Raw genomic sequence first — 22,061 nt, 5'->3', positions numbered from 1 at the left:
TCTATTATTCTTTTAAAATTATTTCCACTTTGTAAATGTGTAAAAGCCATTCTTAACCAGCAACCCATACAAAAACAAAGCAGCTGGCCAGACTTGGTCCATGGGCTGTAGTTTGCTACTTCAATTCTTATGTATGAAATCCGTAGCCAGGTAGCAAACCAATTAAGCAGGTTCATCAGATTGGTTATGACATCCCAATGGGACCTGCATGTACAATAATTTTAGCTAGAATATGAAATGAGGAAGTCTTTGATGTTTTTAGATGATACTACATATAGAAACAAAATGTGAGATTATATAGATGGAAACTACCTTTGTCTGAAATCAATCAAGATCCAGCTCTCAAAGGCAGTAAGTAAGAAGCATCAGTTTTACACAGACAGTGCAGACTATTATATTTAAAAATGTGGAAGTGTTATGGAAGCAAATCTGTACAGCACAAATTTAGGGTTTCTTTTTCTTTCTCTCTTTTTTCTTTCCTGAACACCTAATTTAAGGAAATGGTATTAATTTATCTTTACTGCAATTAGCAAATATTCCACTCTTTCTGTGCAGTTCTTTGTATTAAGAACATGAAAATTTGAAAGCCTGTCTTCTAAATCTGTAAGAAATATCTTCATTACTGATTATTAATGGTAGAGATTGATTTTCAGGGAATTTTTTTGCAGGGAGAAAAACAAAGACAAATTAAAAGAAAGAAAAAAATCAGAAGGAGGGTGGTAGACAGCAGCAATATGGTGTGGGTATAGACAATCCCTGTGATTCATGGAAAAGTTAGGGCTCACAGATTAACTGTCGTGAGAAAGTGTTTGATTTCTTGTAGAATTGTTCCCATCAACCAGATCATTACAAGATTAGCACAAAACTTCCCCTAGTTAGGAATCCAGCAGTTGCAAAATATGTAATACTTCATATGAACTTCAATGTTGTTGTTGTTGTTGTTGTTTTATAAATATCACCAGACACACATCTGGGGTTTTAGTGCTTGCCACAGTGTAGTTTTCTGGTTGACATATATCTAAGAAATGCGTATATTAACACCCAGGCTATAGAGCCAAGTACATTTTAGTGCGGGCTACAGCTGAAAGAATATGTTTCCATTCCTTGTCCATCTGTTCTTGGCAACATAAATTTAAACTAGAAACACAGAATAAGTTTCATGAGAAATAAGTCTAAATAGGGTTTAGAACAGCAAGGTGAATGCTCTAAGTTATTATGACTTGTTAATATTTGATTTTGTAGCTAGAATGCTGTGATGAGTTGGAGAAATCTCACCCTTAGCTATAGCTTCAAGTTTTAAAAAAATAATAGTTGTGGGTTGTTTTTTGTCTGTTTGTTTGTTTATCAGTTCATTTAAAAAAATACTGTGGCTTGGTCACACTTTCTGTTTTAAGGGCTTATATTTGCCAATGATCATGAGCCCAACGAACTTTGAGATTTCAGAGTGCTTATTTGCTATACACTTGAACTACACTAAAAATGCATCATCTATGTTTGTGAGCTCCATGCTGAAATGGATTCATTAGTGGGGAGTGAGGATTTTCCAAATGGAGTCCACAAAACACACACGTGCTTGTTTTTCTGCAAGTCCGGCTTCAGCTATGACCAGCTATTATATTACTATCTTGTAAAATCATCGTGTATCACCCACTCTGTGCTAAAGTTTCCCTTTTTCTGCTACTAAAATAATATTAAGCTGTTTATTTGCATTTGAAAATACATGGGAATACATGACAATACTAAAATATAATAAGGTCATATGTGTGCATCTGGAATTTTGCCTCCCTCTCAAGGGTCTGGCAATCTGAGCTAAATAGGTAAGCTATGTCAGGGCTGTGTGTCAGAGCTGGGCTCTGTGGGATTCCTCTGATTTGAGGGCAACCTCTGCTTCTCACTGAGCAAAAGTCTTCAGGTTGGGAAGGGACCTTGAAGCTCACACAATCCAGACTCTTTCCCTATATAAGAAGCATTTATATAATTTTGAAGTCTCTTTTTCTAATATGGTTGATTTATCAAATAAAATATAGTGGTTATGTGTCAAAGTTGTTGGGCTCTGTGACTTCCTAGATATGTTAATATGAATAAGTTAGCTTCTCCAGTGTTCGGTTTCTCTGTCTGTAAAAGAGAATAATCATATTTACCTTCAATTGGTTTTAAAGGGAAGCAAATGAGATGGTAAAGTGATTAGTCCAGTGACAGGAACTACTTAGTAAACATTCATCAAGCAAAAGCTATTACTATTAGTGTCTTTCTACTGTCCTCTGTTAGAAAAAATAATTGCACTGGGCTAATTTTCTAGGTGGCTCCCAAATAGTATTTTAGTAGTTTATTTCTTATCATCAGAAAAACATCTCATGAAACTAATACTGTTTCTTGAACTTCTGCACAAAGTTACCTATGACTGTGGACAAGTCACTTGATGATTTAGAGACTCAGTGTTCTTATCTCTAAAATGAGAAACTTTAATTCCATGAGCTCTGGGGTCTTTTGTTCAAGTAATTTAACAAAATCATGTTTGACAGCATATCCTCATACTTTATTTATAGCGTTGAAATGTGTATTTGCTGCCAAATGTATAAACGTTCCATATATACATGTGGAATAACATTAAGCTTGTTGATGTTAAAAACTACTGGTATATTTTTTGGCATTATTTGGCTCCGAATTCATTCTTCCCATTTTGTTTTAGATCAAGCTGACAGCCGATCTTTTCCCACAGCACCTCGAGGTTTAGTTAAACTGAGAGCTTTAGACGTAGGCCATCTTTTTCATTACTTTCAGAATCCAAGGCAAGCTTTCTTTGTCAAGTAGCTTTCATTTTTCATCTTTGTAATATCTAATGGCATTAAATTGTGCACATATGGATCTCTACTGTAACTTACAAGGCTTCTGCTTTCTTTCAGATCTGAGTGATCAGCTGCTAGAGGTGGTTGGCTTAGAAGGAGCCATGGAGATGGGACAAATCTACACCGGACTGAAGAGTGCTGGGCGGCGGCTGGCACAGTGCTCCTCTGTGGTCATCAGGTAGTTTTTTCTCTATAATTGAGAAAGGGGGTTGACATGGTATAAGTGCAACCTAATGAAAAGTATCCAAGACTCTGATAATAACATCTGTCTTATTTGTGTCTCAAATTACCAGTAATTAATACTGATATATTTCCACATAATGGGAATTGGCAGATTTTATAAAGTTTTGGTTAGCAATTACTTTTCAGGTTTGAAATTTGATGTTCTCTTAGTCAGACCATGGATACAAATCTAACGTATAAACTTCATCCCGTGTAAAATGGTTCCCACACAGTTCAGTTTGCTGAAGCATAGAAGGATCTACCGCTTACATTGCCCAATGGAAATACTGTTGAGGCACCATTAACTTAAATTCTTTCATAGACTAAAGTGCACCGTTGTTTCTATAAAATTAAATAATCCATTTATTGTGAAGTAAGATTTTATATGTGTATTCAGTTTAAACCTTTTTAAGAAACATTTTTCCAAGAATAAATGAAATAAGATGGGATCGGGAGGGAGACAAACCATAAGAGACTCTTAATCTCACAAAACAAACTGAGGGTTGCCGGGAGGAGGGTGGTAAGGAGAGGGTGTTGGGGTTATAGACATTGGGGAGGGTATATGCTATGGTGAGTGCTGTGAAGTGTGTAAACCTGGCAATTCACAGACCTGTACCCTTGGGGCTAATAATATGTTTATAAAAAATAAAAAATTATAAAAAAAAGAAAGAAACATTTTTCCAGAATTTTACCTTTAGGGGAAAAAAGCCTACTTTGACCCAACTGTGAAACCATTGGGTTTATAGCACAGATATAATTGGTGTTACTTGTGTGAAAATGTTGATACTGGACAATCTGAGACATCAAACACCTTTCCTTCAGGTTTGCAATGTAGGTTTTCATGAAAACAAGGAGGCTCTTTTGGCCAAAGGAATTCCAATTATATCATTAAACATACCACCCAAAATAAATAAAAATAATTTAAAAATTATAAAACCGTGAACCCTGAATTTTTCTTTTGGCATCCATAATGTTTTTTTAATCATCACATTTACCAGGAAGCTCTTAATATTCCTGTGACCAAGGTACCCTTCAGGGTACTCATTCATAGGCAAGAATTGAAGTCCTTTCAGAAGAGATCAATTTAGAGCCAGCTTTTACCATATTTGCATTCCCTGGTCTCATCATCTTATATCTTACATATAGTCTGTTGTGTAAAGTATTTCAGTGTTATACTTAAAATGAAATATTTTCCCCCAGGACTAGCAAGTCTCTGCCAATGCAGATCGATGGGGAACCGTGGATGCAGACCCCGTGCACAGTGAGTACAGAGTAGTTGAAAGGCTACGTCACTTCATTTTTGCTTTCCAAGTATCATGTACTTCTATAGCTAACTAATCACATACTCCTGTAACTAAATAACCACAATACCTAAGCTTTTGATCTATCACCGAGTACCTTTTCCTTTTTATTATTGATATGACAGAGCTATTGTTTTCAGGTTTGGGGCATTATATGCCCTTGGCAATGATTTAACCTTTGAATGTTTGTGTTAGTCTAAGTGCAGCTTTTAGATATCATCGATCAATTATAAACTCTGGAACTAATCAAAATTTTAAAAATGCTTTAAATCTTTCTTGTACTTGTTTCAGATCTCCTTATGAGGAAATTTTTTATGGGCCTTCGGACATGAGTCTCCCTGAATCATTATCATCTGTTCTTTTACCTCCATTTGGGGATTTGAGGGCATCCCTCTTCGTAGAAAACTCCCCCATCATTGTTTTCTCCAGAATAAGATATTATTTAAGTCAGACATTTAGACGCCCCCCACAAAATTCCAATTTCCATTTGTAGAGTGAATCATTTGATTTACATATTAAAAGTTCACCTTGGCTGCTTTGTGGAGAATGGATTATACTGAGTAGCCCCTGGGACAGAGTCTAACAGAGTAGTCTGGGCTTGAGCACAGATAGTGACAGAGAAGAGGATAAATTTGAGCTACTTTCTGGAATGGGACAAGAAGAATTTGCTATTGAGTTCCCTCGGGGCTGAGAGAAAGAGATGAATCCAGGTTAGCTCTTACATGTGAATGATGATGCATTTACTGCATAGTTAAGATTGGGAGGGCAACCAGTTAGGGAATGAACAGGGGGTCTTAATCTTAGACTGGTATGAGCATTGTGCTAAGTGCTGGTGTTAGACGTAAGTTTGTTTTGTTTTGTTTTAAGTTGAGATATAGTTGGCATACAAGATTGTATTGGTGTATTAAATAGTCACATATACATTAAATAATGGATCTCATCATTTTTCAGATGGAGAAAACAGAGGCTTTGGTAGGTTCCATAACTTACTCAAGGTCAGATATGTAGCAGAAATGGAACTCAAACCCAGGACTCTTTAAGGCCCCTTCTCTTGACCACTAATTTAAGCAGATTTAGCTCCAGATTCCAACCAGTGCAGTGTAGCATGTAAAAGGGAACTTTTAATTTTACCTTTCCAGTGATTTTACTCTAAAGCTATTGGCTTCCTCTTTGTGTACAGCAGACAGATACCACCTTTTGTTTATTCCTAGCATATTCTTTTTAGTATATTCCTAGTGTATTGTTTTAGCTCTTTGAACCCCAAGTTTGCAAATCTGTTAATTCCCTAATAATCATGTAAAACAGACTTGTTTTAAAGATCTTTTGATTGGCTACTTCCTGTGCTTTCTGCTGTCTTTGTGCTTGGTTCCAAATAGCTTTAAAAGGATTCCTGTTCTCTCTTTTCCAGCGTGTAGATACTCACATCTTGTCTGTTATTCTTCATGCTCCCAGTGACACTTCCGAGTTCACGTTTATACTCACACCGATGTTGAAAGTGTTGTTACTGTTGCTACAAGTGGTGGTGGTGATGGTGGTGGTGGTGGTGGTGTGTTAAGGCACTGGTGATGTGTGCTGGTGCTGGTGGTTGGGATAAACTGGTGGAGTTGCTGTCGATGGTCGTGGTGATGTGGTGATGGTGGTGTTGGTGGTGGTGGTGGTGGTGACACTGGTGATGGTGGTATTGGTGGTGGTGGTGGTGGTGATAGTGGTTGTGACATAGGATGATGGTGGGGGCTAGTGGCATTATTGTCTTTAATGAAAGGTCAGTTTTCATCAGCTTGGTTCACAAGAGAAAAAATAAAAAACACCTTCCACAAGGACTCTGTATTTTTTGGATTCTTCTCAGGACGAAAGGAAGTTTCTTCCTTCGTCCATGTTTTAAATCCAGAAGGATTTAGTGGTAATAATAATATCTAACATATAGTAAGCTTTTAGTTTGTGCCATGTACAGTTTGAGATACTTGACCTATATTGACACATTTAGCTTTCACAAAAACCCTATGATTAGTTTCACTTTATGGATAATGCAACTGAAGCAGACAAAGGTCAAATAGTTTGCCTGATTCCACGCAGATGAAAAGTGGTGGGGTAGAAATTAAAATGCAAGTAGTCTGGCTCCACAGTCTTACTCCCCACCGTGTATCTCAACCTGTGAAGGCCCAGGGCCTCTGCTGGAGTGTGACTTCTGATAAATCACTTACTGTCTTTCCAGCTTTAAAAAGTCTATGTTTATGAAAATCTACTGTTTCAGAATGATTTTCAGGTTATTTTACACAAGCACTTCTAAAGATACTTTTGTTAACTTATCTTTCAATTAATAACAAGATACTTAATTTGCCTATTAATTATCATGATCTATGCAATTGTTAAATTAATAATAATATATATAACTTATATTTAATTTTCTTTCCTTCAGTTCTCTTATCCTTTTAAAACATTTATTCCAGTCTATGGTGGGCCAAGAGCTGTACTAGACTATGGCTCATTATTGTCATTTCACATTCTGGCATACTCTACTTTTCCTAGAACCACATGGAGTTCTGAACTTTAAATTTCACTTTAAATGAAGAGAGTGTTTAGTCTTCATAGCATTGGAATGGTTTAGCCAAAGAGTATGTTTGTTTCAATTGAATTAACAAGATGTTTTTTTCATATAGAATATCAGAATTTATAGCTGAATTTAAATATCCATTAGCTGATATCTAATTTATGAAGGAATTGCTTTAGATATAATGTTAGAGCATAGCAGAAGTTCTGTTTTTCTTTAAGTAGAATATATGAAATTGAAAGGCAAATGATAAATGGCCTTGATTCTTATATCAAATGTATTTTTTTAAATATCAAAGTAATATAAGTTCTGGAGATCAATAGTGGTGATGGTTGCTCAGCAAAGTAAATGTGCTTAATGCTATTAAGCTGTATGCTTTAAGAATGGTGAAAATGTTAAATTTTGTTATGTATATTTTACCACAATAAAAAGAAAATTAAAAAAAGAAAGAACTAAGATAATATTTACCTAGAAATTTCAGCAATCTAGAGTTGAAATATCAGGAAAAGCAAAACCAAGAGCTTAAAACTTTGAATATATACTTAATCAATAGAAATATGTCACATACTCCTGTGTTCACAGTTTCATAATAGACATTGAATTAACAGAGAATGGATTCTGGCCATATAACTATTGGCCATGTTAACAAACATATCAGTCTAAAGAGACAATTCCAGAAGACTTTATATTAAAATAGTTCAAGAAGACACTTTCTTCAGGCTGGACTCCAGAGCCCAATTATTGTCCCCCTTTTGTCTTCTTGCTCCACAGTGCTTCTTCCTAAGCATGTCAAACATACTGATTCTTTTATCAATATGTCTCTATCATGGGGAAGAAAAAAAAAAAAAAAAAGAAGCTTGGGGAGGAGGGAAGAGATATGGGAAGTCATAAACTGGGTCGGATTTCATTTTGTATCTATTCATTACAAGTGATGGGTGCCCAGTAAAGTTCTGTGAAGTTAGGAGATGCCTTACTAAGCCACCTGTATACCTAAAATGGACTCATCACCTGCCTCGCACCCTCCTCCCCCCAAACATATGCTGACTTCTTATATTCCAAAATACTTGCTCCTCCCTTTACCATCCTGAGTTAGTGAAGCGGTTATGTACCCAGTGTTTCCTAAGCTAGGAATCTGAGAGCCATTCTAAACTTCTCTCCATACCCTCAAATTCAAATACTGTGTCCACCTACCAATACGACATTTTTCTGGAATCTTTTCCTTTCTTCAATCCCCGTGACCTCTGTCCTAGATTTGGCCTGTTTCATTTCTCTCACACTCCTGGCAATAATCACATCAATATTTCCCCATCTCTACTTTTTTTTCCCATTTAAATCCTTTCTTTACCTTTCTACCAGAATGAACATCTTAAAATACTAAGCTCGCTATGATACTGTTCTACTTAAAATAGCTTAATTTCTATCTGACAAAATATAATTTGAATCAAGCTTCCTATTTCACCAATATCATCCCCTACTTCCTTTGACTCTCCTCACACACTTTCCTTATGTCCAAATAAGCTTTTCTTCTTCTTTAGTTGATTTATACAACTTAGCTTGAGACTCGTTTCATGGTGGCCCTCTTCTATAAAGCTCTTCCAGAACATTGCCACTTCCTCCACCCCCATCCCTGACCCCAGCTAGTCTGAAAGCCCAGCCTTAGTGCATCGTAGCCTTATGCAAGCACTGATGATATTACATTGAAGTTATCAACGTATCTGCTAGCTTCTTGATAGATATAAGCTTATTGGGGTCATGCACCATGATTTTGATCATCTTTCTGTCCCCGGAGCATAGCATGGTGCCTTACACATAATTACACTGCCAATGCCAAATGCATTTTGAGTTTGTGAATTTCTTAAATACTTCTCGAGGTAGTATAACAATTTTTAAAAATGCTTTCTACTAAACCTTCTTTCACTGAACATAATGTAGGTTGGCTAGCAATTCATTCACATATTTTCCATATATAAATACATGTAAAAGTTATTTTGAGTTATCTTTATTCATTTCATTCTCAAAGCAAAGAATTTTAATGTATCAAAGAAGGAATACATTCTTAACCTTCGAAACTTTAATCTTTCTGTTTCTTGGTATGGTACAGTTAACATTTCTTTGGGCCACTTCTCTCTGCATTATCAAATTTACATATTATATAGACTGCATTCTGTTACTACTTTGAAATATTAATAGATATATATTTGTTATTACTTGTGATACTTTTATGAAAGTAATGCCTAAGAGGTTGTAGTGGAATATTGCTCTAGGTGTTTCACCTATGATTAAGATGAAGGAAATTCTTGAAACTTTCTTCTGTGTGGTACAGAATGGGAAGGAAGTCATGAAAAGATCATAAGCTAGATGGTGAAATGACCACAGATAATATATAAAGACTCCTCAAAAAGGTAGCTGGAGTCAAGGCAACTTCTAGAAAGCGTTTACATGTGTTTTTGTCTCTCTTTGCTTTTTTAATTCACTTCTCAGCACCCTGAACCCACTTGCCCAATCTGTTTCCAAAGTGAAATATCTTGAACACACAACTCAGCCCTGACCTGGGACTCAGCAAGTTCCTGCCAAGCCTGGTTGTCTTGCTGCCCTAGGCTCGATCCTGCTTTTTCTGGGGCAGACACTTGGTCATCTAGTGCCCTAAGAGCAATTGCCTCCTCCTGTTCTATTTCTACTGTGTAGGCCATTCTATGAGATGCTGTTTTCTGACTTGGATGCCAGTTTTTTCCCCTGGCATTAATATCTACTTGACTCAGATGCTGGCTACTTGCCTAGCCTTTGCTTTCACCCTCGCTTAAGAAGACTGGATCTTTTTCCTATTGCTGTAGATGCTGCAGTTATCTGGAGTTTATCTTAATTTTGACTTGTTTTTGCAAAGAGAATATATCCAGCACAACTTTAAAATGCAAAATCTTTAGAAAGAGGAAGGGTTCTGTTGTCCATTAAAGTTTTATTGAAGTGTTTGTTGTTTTAATTATTAAAAATAATCATAATTTAAAAGTATTATTTATTTATTTATTTATTTATTTAAAAGATTTTATTTATTTATTTGACAGACAGAGATCACAAGTAGGCAGAGAGGCAGGCAGAGAGAGAGAGGAAGGGAAGCAGGCTCTCCACTGAGCAGAGAGCCTGATGCGGTGCTCGATCCCAGGACCCTAGGATCATGACCTGAACCGAAGGCAGAGGCTTTAACCCACTGAGCCACCCAGGTGCCCCTACAAGTCTTATTTAATCTGAAATCATTAGTTAAATACAAATTAATCTCAGACCAAAGTTTTAGTTTATAAAACTTTTTCACTAGATGAAGGCTGATAGAATCTTCAAGACATTTGAATGTTCCAGTTACATTTGGAGGAAACCATGGTAATGATGCCTAACATTTCTTGAGTGCTTACCATGAACCAGGTTTTGTTCTGTCTGTTTATATTTATTAATTATTTAATCTTCACAAAAACCCTAAGAAGTCAGTAAGGTTATTACAATCCCCATATTATACATTAAAAACAAACACAGATGATACAGATAAATTAAGCAAGTTTTCCAAGGCCACACAGTAAGAGGTAGAGCAGGCCACTAGGCTCTAATGCCTTTTTTCTTGATTATGATGTTTTGCTGCCTCACTCAGTCACTCTTTCGGCCCTTAATGTAGCTCTAATATTAGTAATCAATTACAACTCTGTCATTTATAACAGAATTCAGATTGTTTTCGGCTTATTCACATTTTTCTCTTTAACATATTATTTTTTGCTTCCCAGTATGGCTAAGGCCATCCATCACATTGCTGTCAGAATTACTACTGAACAACAATGATCATTTTACTCCTGATGTCAAAGTTCAATGACTCTTTTTTCACACAGAATAAAATTTAAAATCCTTGCAATGGTATTAAATAATTTTCCCGAGGCTGCCATGCTTCATAGGAACCACTTTCCAGGAGCTTTCTACTCATACCTATTAATTTTGTGCCTAAAATCTCCACTTCCTGTTTTGTGTTTCAGTAATAAACTCATTCTTCGAGCCTCCAAACAGCATACAAACAAATCTGTGGTTTCTTCCAGCAATTTGGTAGGACCTGTGGTTGGCATTTCTTTCATTTGAACCTATGTTTATTATTTTGATATATGTATTTTTCCCTTTTATTCAGATTACCTGAAGTAATTATCCTGTTCTATTGGGATATATGTATTTTTATAATTTACTACAAAATCTTTCTGAAAGGCAATGAGATATAAATACATATAAACTAAAAATAAAATAAAATTCCTTCTTTCAAAGCCAAGCTTAGCAGCAATTTCCTCATGAAGCCTTTTTAACTCTCCATCTGTCTGAAATATTTGCCTTATCCTTTGTACTTCTGTGGCTGTCTGTTGATATCTTCTTAATGCCATCGCAAGGCACAGTCTTGTATTTCGGCTATACATATACGTATCCAGCTCTTCTGACTTAATTGTAAGCATTTTAAGATTCATCCTTAATTCCCCTTCATATCTCGCATAGTGTCTTTTACATAATGTGGTTTCTGATGAGATACCCTCAGTCATTTGAATCATTGCTTCACAATATGGAATGCATCATTTTCTCAGGCTGCTTTCAAGATTTTTTTCTTTGTCTTTAGTTTTCAGTAGTTTGATTTTGATGAGTGTGGGCATGGGTTTCTTTGGGCTCATTCTGTTTTAGTTCCTCTGAGCTTCACGAATCTTTAGGTTTATGACTTTGCCAACGTTTTCAGCCATTACTTCTTCAGATATTAATTTAAGCCCCACACTCTCTCCTTTCCTTCTAAAATTCTGATGATCTGTTTTAGGTACTTTATGTATTATCTCGTAGATCTCTGAGTCTGATATATTTTTCTTTCTTCTTTGTTCTTTCTGTTGTTTGTACCAGATAAAGTTTATTCATCTATATTCAAGTTCACTTTTCCTCTTTCATCTCTGTTCTGTTCTTGAGCCCATCCAAGTAATTTTTGTTTTACTTAAGTCATTGTATTTTTCAGTTGTTAAATTTCTAATTGGTTCCTTTTTTTGATACCCTCTATTTCTCAGCCGTTAGTTTCTATCTTTCCTTTCATTTCAGGAGTACCTTTCATTACTTTTTGGAGCACGGTTTAGTAGCTGCTGTAAGGTCCTGTGTGGCAACTCTAACACTTGGATCATCCCAGGGTTTGCATCACTGGCTGTCTTTCCCCTTGTGAGTTTTTGAGATTTTCCCAGGTCATCATATGTTGAGAAATTTTGAGTTGTACGCTGAACATTTTAAATATCATGTTATGAAACTCCGGGTTTTGTTTAATTCTTATGGGGAACGTTGATTTGTCATTGTTGTTGCTATTTTAGTAGGTCATTGATCCAATTAGGTTCAGGTAAAAAATCCTGAGCTGCTTCCTGTGAGTTTCTAATGTCAGTTCAACTTTCAAAGTCTTGCAATGTTATTCAGATTCATTCTACATGTACAAAATTCATAGGCTGGTGTGGAACCTGGGTGGCAGTCCACCCCTCTATTTTGGTTCTTTAAGCTGGCAGTATACTTCTTAAGGACAAATCTATGCATACACAGCTCAAGGGTAAACTCGGGAGATTGTATGCAAATTTAAGGAATAGCTTTTTTGTGTTCTCCCTCTCCTCCAAGATCTCTGGCTAGGAAATGTGAGAGGGAAGGAAAAAAAGAAAAGAAAACTCATCACTAGTTCAGTGGCACTTTATGCCCAGGTTTCCTTCTCCAGCGTACCTGCTATCATTTGCTTTCGGGATCCTCAGATACTTGCTCTAGTCTATGTGGGATTTGTAGTTGCCATTAGTGGGAGATACAGGATGGAGTTTGCTTGCTGCTTGACTAGAACTGAAACTGTCACCAACTCTCCTTAGGTGTTATTGTGTATGGCTATTTTGAGATCTGTCTGAATTGTCCCCATCCAGTTGGCATATTATTAGTCAGAAGTACTTATCTGCCAGCTTGGAGACTTCACAGCAAAATCCCCATTTCTTACCACCACCCCCCCCAAAAAAAGCTAAATAAGTCTAAGAAATGCACTAAACTTTGAATCTTAAATTTTATTTGTTGAGAAAACATCATAAATTATTTTTCCATTCTCACGTCCTGCATTTAAGTAGTTAAGACATCATTTACCTTGTTTGATTGAAAATAATGGATCAAAAAGGCGAAGTTTTTCTACTCACCTGTAAGGGTAGAGTTTTCAGTGTTTCTCTAGGCTAGTAATGAGGTGGATGGCTACACGAGATACGTTTTTTAGATTACTTTGTAGGAGAACATATATTAAGACTATTGCAGATGAGCTATATGGCTGTATGGGGGGCTTATATATGGAGGTGTGGTAAGGTCACCGAGCAGAGTTCTAAGACTGGTTCTGTTCCTAACTTGTTTTCTACTCCCAAACTGGTCATCAGTTGATTAACCCTGTTTGCCTAAGGAAAAAAAGTTCAGAGGAGGAAATACAATGTCTCTGAAGCTTTCTGTAATGCATAGTGTTGAATCAAGGAGCCTAAGTGTCAAACAGGCAGCCAGCCAATGAGACTCCCTGGCACTTTGACTTTCTCTAGCAGCCGTAACCACAGCAAACAGCGTAGGACATTTGTGTTGAGAAGCAAAATAAACCCTTTTAAGAAAAGATTGTTTTAATGGACCTCTCAGCCCACTTGTAAAGTTGAATACCATGACCATATTTTCTACTTGGGAATACCATTTAAATGAGCATTTCACATTATATTATATTAGAAGATACAAAAAATAGTACTGAATGCAATGCTTTTCTCCATAGTTAACGTGCCTAAACATCTCTTGATTGCTGGAGAAAGAACAAATATGGGTAAAGGCAAATTGTGCATGGAGTGTTTCTTGACAAGGAGCTACTAAAACTTAAGAATAAACCGTATATGAGGATATCTATGAAGAGAATGGGGCAAATTTAGGAAGTAGGAAAATAGCTAAAATGTGCTTATCGCTATGGTAGGTGGATTACTTTATACCTACTACCTAAATTAACTGATCATACACCTGGGAACTAAAAACAGGTCAGAAGTTAAATAAACTTACCATGCTTTTATTATAGACTCACAACTATTTTATTAAAACTTCTGTATATTAGTTTTTTATCTGAAACCTATTGTAAGTTTAATATTTTAAAAGTTATTTTGAACAAGCTAACATCTACAACTGAAATAGTAAACTTTTCTAGCACTGAGGCAGAAATTTAGTGTAGTCTAGGGTTAAGAATATTTTTCACTTCCTAAAAGCAGTGTTTTATGGGATTTCCAAGAGGAGGGAGGGAAAAAACTGCTTAGGAAGATAACCATGTGAAATAACTATATTCCAATGGATAGAAAACAAGAATAAAGGCCAGAGTCCAGAGTTTCATATTTGTTATATCAGTGACCTCTGGACTTCAGAGAATTACTTAATCTTCTTGAAACTATTTCCTTATTCATAAAACTAGCTACCTACAAATCACAAGGTAGTATTGAAAGGTTGTTGAAAATTATTATATACCACATTTTCCAACACTAAAAGTATTATTTGATGGTGTATATTAAGTATTGTTATATTTAATAATGCACTCGAATTTTCTTCTTTTTTATTATTCAAACTAGCTTCCCTGTGATCTTGAGTCATACAGGAAAAAAAGTTAAACCAATGTAATTTTCTGGTGGGACAAAATTGAAATCTTTTTGAGATTTGGCCATTACATTCTGCATTACAGAAAATGCAGCAGTGACTTTTTTTGTTTTCCCATAATCATTTACAGATAAACTCATATTGGGAAAGGGTATTTCACCATAACATTTAACATCTTTAATTATTATCTTAAAGGAAAATTATATTAAAACTCATCCAAATAGAATAGTACTGTGAAAGTTATCTGCAAGTTTACCTAACTCTTGAATCTCTCAAGACTCTTGCATTAAATTGATTAACTTTAAATAGTATTAAATAATATTAAATGCACCAGACTGATTTTTTAGAAATTATTCTTGTTTTGAAAATTTAATAAAATATTTTCTCATTAGAAATTATACAGCTATTGTAACTTGGCACTTACTTGTTGACTTTGTAAACACACTATCTTTAAGGAATCTTAAGCTGCTTTAAATGCTTACTTTAGAAGGGGATGGGCAAAGAAAGAGGGAGGGAGATCAACCAAGCAAGAAACTATTAACTATAGAGAAGAAACCGATATACTAGAGGAGGTGGGTGGGGGGAGGGGTGAAATAGGTGATGGAGTTAAGAGTACACATATTGTGATGAGCACTGACTTGTGTACAGAATTGCTGAATGACTATATTGTACACAGGAAACTAAGCTAACACTGTATGTTAACTATACTGGAATTAAAATTTAAAAATGAAAAAAAAAAGATTCTTTCTTCCACTGCCTCTATCCCCTGCTCATGCACATGCACGGACTCTCTCTCTCTCTCTCTCTCTCTCTCTCTCAAATAAATAAATAATAAAGTGAATAGTTTTTAACGAAGGCCAAAAAAAAAAAAAAAAAGAGAGAGAGCGACAAATGGGCAAAGCAGACAAGGGAACATGGGAACACGTACAGTTTTGGTGATGGAGGAAAAAGAGTAACCCGTAAATTATCAGTAGGAAAATGTTCAACAGGTATATGTTAATGAATATTTCCTTGATGTGTCTGCAAATTGCATTTTGCCTAATATTTAAATACAGAAGAGGGATAAAAGGTAAGGAAGGAAATACAACCATTTGCTATTTAATGAGTCGAAATGTAGATACTCTGAAGAATAGAAAATTGACAGTATTCTGCCATCATAAAATATATTTGAGTAAGCAGACTGCTGTTCTAGTAGGTTTATTTTTTAAGGTGTGAGTAATAGTGAGATTCCAAATGCAGTTAAATAAAACATAAACTAAAAGCTTCTTTTACTTAAGACTTCATTGGTAAAAGCTTTTGCATAAATTTGCATTTCCAAGCCTTTTTTTTTTTTCAAAGACTGGCATGTTAATGTTTAGTTGGGCATTATTTTTTGTGTTTCCCTGTTACTTATGCATTAATTAGTTTTGTTTACCTGTGCATAATTTTTCCTAATTTCACAACAGTTGTTGTTTTTGTAATTGACAATGCAATTTACTGCATGTGTGCATTCTGGCCCCCAAACAAGAACGTTAAGGTGTAAAGCACCAATCTCTTCATTTCAGATTGTTAAAAAAAAAGGATTGGTTGTGACTAATTTCCAATTAATTTGCAGTGGTTATGGGGAGCAAAACAATTGCACCTACTAATTAAATTTTAAAATATTCCAAAGTGTCATCTTTAGGTGTCTGTGGAATATATAATTTCCATTTTGGTTCATTGCTGGATCTGTAACACCCATGAGCTTGACAGCTCTATTAATTTAAAGGCTCGGTAATACCTATTAGTACAAAACATGAAAAAAAATACCATTAATCATTTATTTTAATTTTGCAGCTCTGTCATTTTCTCAGTATGTTTTAAAATTATGATGACACCATAATGTGCACAAATCGACCTGGATGAAGGGGAAACAGATCACACTACTTAGGAGAGATGCTGAAGTACATTATTAGAGCTTAATTAATGCCAAACTGATTAGATTTGATTGCATTTTGCACTAAAATATTTTAAAGAATATTTTCTTACCATATTATATTTTAAAAGTTATCCCAAACATTATGTTTACAATTGGACTTACCTTTTTTGTATTTCTTTTCTTGAGTACACTCAACCTAAATGCTATGAAATAAACCTAAATTGTTCTTTCATTTTGCATGTTGAAACCTGAATTAATCTAGTTATTGGTTTAAATTTAGAAAAGTTTATTTCATTTCAGTTGATAGTATCTCTCATATTGATATGCTTTGATAATAACTCCTACCCCAAATTGGCCACAAGGTCCAAAAATATAAAAGATCAAAAATTGAAATAATAAATATACTAAATATGTAAGACCTTATGCATTTCTACTGATGTGAGCCAGGATTGTTAGACATGCTAAAAATGACCAAATTGTATGCACTTAGACTTTTGTCATTAGATTTTAAGAGAACCAATAGTTATTTTATTTATATCTACATCTAGTTAAAAATTGAAAATCCTCCTTTAGACAGGGTTTTTACTAGTATCTCCTAATTGCTAGGCATCATCAAACTAATTACATAGATTTTATTTCTTTCCTTCCAGAGCACTTAGAGGTCTCTCTTCTGGTAGATACAAACTATGGAATCACAAGGCCTAACTTTTCTCCCACATTTGCCTTGGGATCATATCTTACCTGGCTATTCATTTCTTTTGACTTTATGTATTAGAAGTAGAAAATATGGCTAATATAATCTAAGTTTTTCCTCAAAAGGCAACATACCATAGTGTTAAAAGTTGTAAGAGTAAGACTTCATATCCACTAATAGAGAACAGGGTCCAGTGTTTCATAGAGATATTCTCTGGATGGCTTAACAATTTCAAACAGAAATTTGAATTTTAGGGGCGCCTGGGTGGCTCAGGGGGTTTAAGCCTCTGCCTTCGGCTCAGGTCATGATCCCAGGGTCCTGGGATCAAGTCCCGCATCGGGCTCTCTGCTCAAGAGGGAGCCTGCTTCCCCCTCTCTCTCTGCCTGCCTCTCTGCCTACTTGTGATCTCTCCCTCTGTCAAATAAAGAAATAAAATCTTTAAAAAAAAAAAGAAATTTGAATTTTAAAAATTCATAATAAAAATACACTGAATAGAATACTGTTTGTTTTTATTTTCTTGAATATCCAGAACATAATTGCACATATTTTATTTGAGAAGACTTGGGAAATTTAAAAAATTTTAACATATTACATTGACTTATATACATGACAATTCCACAGGGTGAATTAAATAGATATTATGAAAGATGATTTTCAAATCAGTAAATAAAACTAAGAATACAACTATTTCATCTAAGCCATATCAGGAATATCAGTAACTTGTTTTTTCATTCAACAAATGTTTGTTGAATTTCTTCTCTAAGAAGGTACTAATATTTTGTCCTAGTGTTACAATGGAGAGAAAACAAAATAAACAATGATTTCTGAACTCATTGTGGATATAAATTACTCATAGAATCACACAAAATTTCAGTAATGATGCAAAGTCTGTGAGTGAAAGTTTTGTGGTACTATGAGCTGGGATACTATGATATTATGAGCGGGTATAAAAGAGGTACTCAACTTTGGAGGTCTAAGAAGACTTTCAAAGAAACTCAGAATAAGCCTGTGAACTAAAGGATGGGGAGCATAGAACTAAACATAAAAAGAGGGAAGAGTGTCCTATGCAGAGGGGGCTGCACGAGGTAGGAGGGAGCATGTGTACAAGGATCTGAAAGATGACCTGATGGATGCGGGTGGAACAGAAGGAAAGGGGGGGCAGTCAGAGCTGCAGGACCTTGATGCCCACTGGAAGGATGGTTAGCTTTAGCTTAAGAGTCAGTGGAACTATAAATAGAGTTTAAGGAAGACAGCGATGTGATCAGAGATGCACGGTGATAAGGTCATTATGGGTGGAAAATGGGTTGGTAGGGAAGGCAATAACCACTGAGGAGACTTCTGCAATTGTTTAGGCCCTAGCATGGTGGAAGTAGAAAGACAAAAGTTAGGAGGTACAGAAATTATTTGAGGAATAAAACTGATCAGAATTAGTAATAGTCTGGTTCAAGCCAGATTTCTGGCTTGAACAACTGAGCAAATGATGGAACAATTCATTAAAATAGGAGAATCTGGAAAATAATCAGGTTATTTCCTCCCTACTCCAATTTAACTCAATTATGCTCCCTAATCAATGTCCTAGGCACATTGTTAAGAATGTCAATTATCATTACACCATGGGATGGCAATTTGTTTTTTTTTAAAGATTTTATTTATTTGACAGAGAGAGATATCACAAGTAGGCAGAGAGGCAGACAGAGAGAGAGGGGGAAGAAGGCTCCCTGCTGAGCAGAGAGCCCGATGCAGGGCTCGATCCCAGGACCCTGAGATCACGACCCGAGCTGAAGGCAGAGGCTTAACCCACTGAGCCACCCAGGTGCCCTGGCAATTTTTTATGGATGTCAAAATGTTTGTTGGATTACCATGAAGTAGTTTAACATTGGTGAGAAGCTCTTTCAGATCAATGCCATGATGCTCCAGATAGCCAAGGGTACAGCTGAGTGTAGGACTTGGGTCATTAAAGAGCTATGTTCTCACATATTGTCAGTATGAGCTTAATGGTCTCTCCTGGTTTAAAAGAAAAAAAAAAAAGATACTTTCTGTGGGTTATTAAATCTCTCACATGGATTTTTTTTTTTTCCTGGTATTTTCTTTGTATGGAAGTGGAGCCTGGAATGTCACTGGAATCCTACCAGGTGCTTCTGGCCCCTCAGAGAGAAGGCAGATGGCCATAATATGCCATTTCATAATGTCACCCAAGGAATCCCAAAAGCATTGTTGTTTCAGATGGAAGAGGGACGAAAAAAAATGTATTTTCCATGGAGCTATACAAAATTACACTAAAAATAAGAGGTTATATTTATACGTACATAAATGAAGTGTAGAACCTCATTTGGTACTTGCATTGGTCCTATAAAGCAAGTGTACTGTTAGCCTCCTTTAATAAATAGATAATGAGGCTCAAAAATGTGGGATCCTGGGGCACCTGGGTGACTCAGTCAGATAAGCATTCCACTCTTGATTTCAGCTCAGGTCATCATCTCAGGATTGTGAGTTTGAACCCTGCATCGGGCTATGCAGTGGGCATGGGGCCTGCTTCAGATTCTCTCTCTCCCTCTGTCTCTGCCCCTCCTGTCTTTCCTCTTTCTCTCTCTCACTTTCTCTCTCTCTCTCTCTCTCTCCCTGTTTAAAAAAAAAAAAAAATGAGATCCATTTGCCAGTGGCTAAGCTGGCACTCAAACTCTTGCCTCCTGTCCCAAGTCCATGATTTTAACCCTAAACTGTGTGAAAAGACCACATAGGAAAGGGCTTGCAAAATACTATTTTTTAAGAAAGTATAATCATAAGTTGTGAATATTATGAATATTCTTTGGCTGTAGTCAAGGAGGGAAATTTTTTTGTGTTGTTTGTTCTATTTTTATTTTTGTTTATTTTTTGTTTGTTGTTTTGTTTTTTCCGTATGACCAAAGAATTGGACAGGGCCTGGAAAAAGTAAAACAGTTACTAGGTTAAGGTCTTGGATATCATTTCTCTGTAGAGACATGGAAATTATAAAAAGGTTTTTTAAAATGTTGTTGACCTTCCCTGGCAATCAACATATAACCATAAAATATTTTGGAGCGGAGAGCCAAATTTATATCTTGAAAGAGATTTCAAATCCAGGTATAAGTATTTCCTTCCCAGTGTAGCCAAAGAGCCTGTCACTTGCAGGAAAAAGTTTCTCTTTTCTCATTACCATACATATTTAAAATTGCTGTGAATTTCATCAGTGAGTAAACCTCTTAAACCCATTTTTTAAAGATTTTATTGTAAATCTTCACAATAATTTATCTGAATTTGTTGTTAGATCAAAGACTTAAACATTAAACTTGGATATTACTATCATTCCAGAAAATAATGACTAGAATCATAAAGAAGCTGGCACAGGGATTTTAGAAAATTGTTGTTTCCATTGCGTTGCTTTTTGGCAGTTATGGACCTGAAAAATTTAGCATGCTCTTTATTCCTGCTATCATATGGCTCAGCTACGTGCATGAATTCAAAATGGTTTCCATTATTGGAAGGAGACCATCTTATTCCAGAACCAAGCTAGGTAACTTTAAATGTTCCAGATAATTCCAAAATTAAGCTCTCCCCACAGATATTGTATGGCATTTATTTTTGCTCTTAAAACTCCATTCATTATTAAGGTAGCTGAATAAATCCAGTGATAATAAACTTTTAAAGGAAGAAGCAGGAAAAGAACATTTTCTTGGTTAGATACAGGGAGAAAATTTTCAAAGGAGAATACTACCTGCTGAGATACTTTCTAAGAATCACAATATTATTAAGCCCACCCTGGTACAAAGCAATAAAAAGATTATACATTTGAGCCAAACATAATCAGGTGGTATATTATCAAAACTGGGAAAGTTCACATATATAATTCAGAACTTTGCAAAATGATTTCTGAATGGTAGCACTCAGCATATCAAAGATATGCCATATGAACTTATTTCCACTTTTATCCATCTCCTAGCTATGGTCCCATTAAATCATAACTTTAAATTAAAATTTCTTTCTCCTACTTTATGCCTCATAATTCTAGATGTGATTATATTTGACTGTAATTATATCAGGGGTCAGCAAGTTATGGCCTTTGGGCAAAATCTGGATAGCTGCCTGTTTCTGTATAGCAAAAGGATTAAGTGGTTTTTTTAATTACATTTTTAAATGGTTGCAAAAGCAAAATTAGTATTTCATAATTTAAAATTATATAAAATTCAAATTTTAGTTTTCAAACATAAAGTTTTACTGGAACATAGTCACACCTCTTTACAGGTAGCTGATGGACACTTCTGTGCTACAATAGCAGAGATGAGTAGTTACAGAGACCCCGTGGCCCACAAAACCTAAAATATTTACCATCTAGCAGAAGACGCTTTACCGGAAATGCTTGCCAAGCCCTAAATTACATGAGCACCACCTAAACATCCTCCAGCATATAACTCTCTAATTACTTCTAGATTTAGAATTAGTATAAAAGTTCTGTAGCTTGTATCACTGATATGCAAACCCTTGTGAGAATCTGGGCCATGACTAGTCTAGATACATGCCATTTGAAGGTCTTGCCTTACTCCATGGAAGAGGAATAGGCCACACTGAAGATTGGGTGTGTTTGTTTCTGGTGCTTCTCTCTAGTTTTTCTCCTATCTCTCAGGCTTCTTGTGCTCATCTTCCTTCCTAGGATATCATTCTCCTGCTTCACCCTTAAATGTCAGCATTCTTCAGTTACGCAGCCTAATAGCTGATACTTGTATTTGCCACACTGTCCTTCAGTAATCCATTCTCGATGGGTGACATTATTATAGGTTCACCCCACCCAAATCTGTCTCAAGACCTGTTCTCCCTTCTAACTCCAGACCTACATATCCTAAAGGTAGTGAACACCACCTTCTGAATGTAACACTCGGCACAGAGTTCGCTAACTTCTGGGTTTCCACCC

At 35.8% G+C, this 22,061-nt stretch overlaps 1 protein-coding gene across 1 annotated transcript in view; it reads left to right on the top strand.

Annotated features, from left to right (window-relative positions):
- The window catches only part of LOC308352453 (diacylglycerol kinase beta-like), a gene marked incomplete at its 5' end in the record, with an annotated part of 172,838 nt that overhangs the window by 135,868 nt on the left and 14,909 nt on the right, over positions 1 to 22,061 (top strand). Inside the window, 2 exons of the mRNA XM_080818720.1 lie at positions 2,904 to 3,024; positions 4,269 to 4,329. Coding sequence (XP_080674846.1) covers positions 2,904 to 3,024; positions 4,269 to 4,329 — 182 coding nt within the window. The remainder of the gene's footprint in view (positions 1 to 2,903; positions 3,025 to 4,268; positions 4,330 to 22,061) is intronic.

This window comes from Martes martes (genome assembly GCF_963455335.1).
Source record: "Martes martes genome assembly, chromosome: 11".
NCBI lineage: Eukaryota > Metazoa > Chordata > Mammalia > Carnivora > Mustelidae > Martes > Martes martes.
The sequence above is the reverse complement of the archived record's forward strand: the minus strand, read 5'-3'. Positions and strand labels throughout refer to the sequence as shown.